At 33.9% G+C, this 3,747-nt stretch overlaps 1 protein-coding gene across 1 annotated transcript; it reads left to right on the top strand.

The window, feature by feature from the left end:
- LOC107023917 lies at positions 1–3,573 on the top strand. The gene is made up of 4 exons (XM_015224760.2): positions 1–401; positions 1,601–1,693; positions 2,423–2,557; positions 3,190–3,573. The coding sequence occupies exons 1-4, from the start codon at positions 162–164 to the stop codon at positions 3,229–3,231; spliced, it is 510 nt and encodes a 169-aa protein (XP_015080246.1). The 5' UTR covers positions 1–161; the 3' UTR covers positions 3,232–3,573.
- The last annotated feature ends 174 nt before the right edge of the window (positions 3,574–3,747 follow it).

Raw genomic sequence — 3,747 nt, 5'->3', positions numbered from 1 at the left:
TATCTTTTAAGGAAAAAATATCTACCCCAAAAGATATCTAACTACTTTACAACATTTGTAGCACATGATATTATTACATTGATGAACCCCTTCAACTAACATCAAACAAATAATATCACCCTTTTTTTTTCAAGATTTTTAACAAGAAGAAGAAGAAGAAAATGGAAGTGAATGGAAATATTAGACCAAGTAGAAGTGATGTTCATTTATCAAAAGAGGAAGAAACAAAGATAGAGGAGGAAACAAGAGAGTATTTTGATGGCATTGCACCAAAAAGACACACTAAACCTCAAAGAAGTGATTATTCTTCAACTTATGTTGATCACATCAATCTCTATCCTTCTTCTCATGACACAATTCCCGAAAATCTCGAATTCCAACGTCTCGAAAATGATCCTCAGGTCTACCTCCTTTTCTACATATGTCTGTTTTGTTTTAATCAGTAGAGGCGGATTCAGGATTTGAACTCTTAATACATTTAAACTCCGTGCCAAGCATTGAATCATGATACTTTTTGTATTAATAGGTTCTGAATTGATTATTTATACATATTAGATATACAAATATGATGTTTGAAGCTAAAGTTAATGAATTTTGTCGAACTCTTTTGAAAATGATTTTCATGTTAATTAAGCTCCCCCCCCCCCTTCTCTCATTTTTCACTTTTGGGGTTTCTTCTTGTTAGTGAATAATATATCAGTAGAAAATGTAGAAAATTTGTGTAATATATAGGACATGATTTTACCACTTATTTCCCACCGAACCAGCTTTACTAAGAAAATGCATAGTGGAGAATAACTTCCCACTAAAATAGTGAGAAACTTCATAAGTTTCTCGTAGGGATAAGGTATAAGTAGCCCTAGATTATGCCCGAAATTCCAAAAACATATCTTTAACTAAATTAAGGTCATATTATTCTGAACCTATTTTTTTGTATTTTTGTACACCTTTTTGTCTTACGTGGTATTTAAATATCTCTTACGTGCGTTAACTGCGTGGAGTCACGGAGTATACCAAGTAAGCCAAAAGGAGTATAAAATTACAAAAATAAAATGAGTGCTAGTAGTACTTGTACATTGCCCTTTTCTCATATGAAAACATTACTATTTTTTTTCTTTTCTCGCTGATTTAATCAAAATATTTGTGGTCGTAGCCACCGAACAATGACTTTTACTAGCTTGGAATTGAAGTGTAGTTGATCCATTTGAATCACACTTTTGTTGATCCAATGGCACAGAGATAGCACTTCGCTTTAAGTGTTGAGTCATGCACAATTTTTCTTCCCGATGTATCAAAGAGTACCTATGAACTATGTTCCGGTTTACTCATAAGGAAGATAACGGGGGACGGGGTTGGGGACCGGACTATATGATGTGATTGTAAACAGGAACCATTATGTAAAAGACTTTGGTATCTATGTTTGGTCGGGTTCTTCCAAAAACATCGCCAGGTGTGTGTCGAATCCTACAAAATGTATGTATTTTTGAAGGATTTGACACGGGAACGGAAACATTTTGGAGGGTCTGAGTAACATAGTCGCGGATTATAAATCACATTAATGTCAATCGGATTTATATATCTTTTGGTTTTGGTTTTGCAGAAATTGGTTTACAATGGCAGCCAAGTGACAGAGGAATTTATTGAAACAGAGTATTACAAAGATCTTAATTGCATTGACAAGCAGCATCACACGGTTACTACTCTCACTCACTCTTATAACACTCCTATTACCAAAAAAATCCAATTACAATCGAACCTCTCTATGACGACATCGTTTGTCTGAATATTTTTTGGTTGCTAAACTAAAAATGTTGTTATAGAGAGCATAAAAGAGTTAATAGTAAAAAAATACACTTACACACTTTTTCGCGGTTTCATACGCCAACTACCATTGTTCTCTTTATCTAAACTATCACTTCTTTTGTATTAAAGCACACATCAATGCTGAGTTGGTCAAATATTTGTCCACAATCAACGATAGGCATGTGTAGGCCAACTCAGCATCGAGATATGTTTTAATACAAAGGTAATGATATACGGTTGAGATATGAAACTCGGGAGAAATTGATAGACTAGGTAGGTAAATAGAAGAAAAGATATTTGAGGTATGAAACACGCGAAAAAATGATGTTTTATGTGTGCTTTTTTACCATTAACTCAACATATATTATAATCAAATGTGAAAACTCGGTTTCGGAGAAAACTTAGTTGTTAGAGTGAAATGTTGTTATTGAGGATGGATGTTACAGAGAGGTTTGATTGTATTCTTTTAGTGTCTATGTTGCTCGGGTTCTCTAAAAATAATGTAATTTCGGAGGATCTGACATGCTCGTTGCCGTATTTTTATTGGATCCAAGAACAATGTAGCTTTTGGTTTAAAAAATAATGTTGATGAACTTTTTTTGTGTGTGGGAAAATGCAGACAGGAACAGGATTTATCAAAGTGGAGAATAATGAGAACACTTTTAATATAGGAGCTGATTCTACTACTGATCCAAGCCATGTTTACAAGGGGAATCCAGCTACTAATGATTGGATTCCTTCTGCTGTTGATGAGGTATGACCAAATGAAACTTTTTTTATATGTGACAAAATGTTTGCGATAACTTGTTGAGAGGCGCGTGAGATGAAAAAGTCTTAGAAATGATCTCACGTGACACAATGAGTTCATGGTGAACACCTGATAGTTTAGGTTTGAAACTCGAAAGACAATAATAGTTTTAGGGAGGGTGTTGGGGGTTATTTTATTCACTCAAATTGATTTCCACATGTATTGCCACTTGGAATTCTTTGGAGGAGCTTTTGAAGTGTGCTATTCACCTAGCATGTCATATTCCTCCAAGGGTATTATAAAAAAAAGTTGAACGGATAATTCTGTGAGCACTCAATAATTTAAATATGAAACTCACGAAATGAGATTGGTTTAGTGTTTGTTAACCTATTTAGTGTTCGCTCTAATTTATGACTCGATAAAGAAAGAGTAGGGCAAGTTCCCATACGTATGAGCAAACTAACTCACATAGTACATTATTATGACTCTCATTGTTCAAATATTACACAAGACAATAATGACTAGTTTTGGTTGGTATAATAGATGATTGAATGATAGGAAAATGTTTTATTTTATTTCTTTGGTTATTGTAATTCTCAAAATTAATGTCTAATTGTCTATCATTTTTGGTGGATCAGGTTAATTTTATCTCAGGAAAACCACACAGAAGTGATAACTGAAATTGAGTCTTTGATAAAGACAGTATCTGCTTATTTTGTATTTCTGTGAAGCTTGGCTTCAACTTGTGTCTCTTTTGTTTGGTTGTATTTGAATAACATGCTATATGAATTATTTCAAACGATTTTAATGAAGAATTTACATTAGCCAAATGTCAGCTAAGGGGGTGTGATGGAATGGTTCGAATAACCTAAACCATTAACCAGACGTCTCGAGAACGAGAAATAGGGATATCCTTTTCTTCTTGTGTGAAATCTGAAATCCTTCTTAATTGTGTTTAGTCGTTGTTCTATTGCTACTGCTGTAATCTTTTTCCAGTTATTAAACAAAGGCTATTGAATTTCCATCTTCTCCATTTATTCTCAAATTAACCATTTGTTAGGGGGGCACTTTTTTTTTTTTTTATTTTCCACTCGGAGTCTGGTACCCACATTGAGGGAACACTTCGTTACCTTCTTTGTCACCCAAAGAGAAATACAAAGATGACCAGATCAACAGCTTGCTTAGTATCAATCACA

The sequence above is a fragment of the Solanum pennellii genome, chromosome 6, assembly GCF_001406875.1.
Source record: "Solanum pennellii chromosome 6, SPENNV200".
Classification (NCBI taxonomy): Eukaryota; Viridiplantae; Streptophyta; class Magnoliopsida; order Solanales; family Solanaceae; genus Solanum; species Solanum pennellii.
Note: the sequence above shows the minus strand (reverse complement) of the source record. Positions and strands in the feature narration are given on the sequence as shown.

Bases quoted from the DNA above. Each gene is read 5' to 3' on its own strand.
- LOC107023917 (XM_015224760.2), top strand. From the start codon at position 162: ATGGAAGTGAATGGAAATATTAGACCAAGTAGAAGTGATGTTCATTTA. The intron at 402-1,600 runs GTCTACCTCCTT...TTGGTTTTGCAG, and splicing joins GTCTCGAAAATGATCCTCAG to AAATTGGTTTACAATGGCAG. The intron at 1,694-2,422 runs GTTACTACTCTC...GGGAAAATGCAG, and splicing joins TTGACAAGCAGCATCACACG to ACAGGAACAGGATTTATCAA.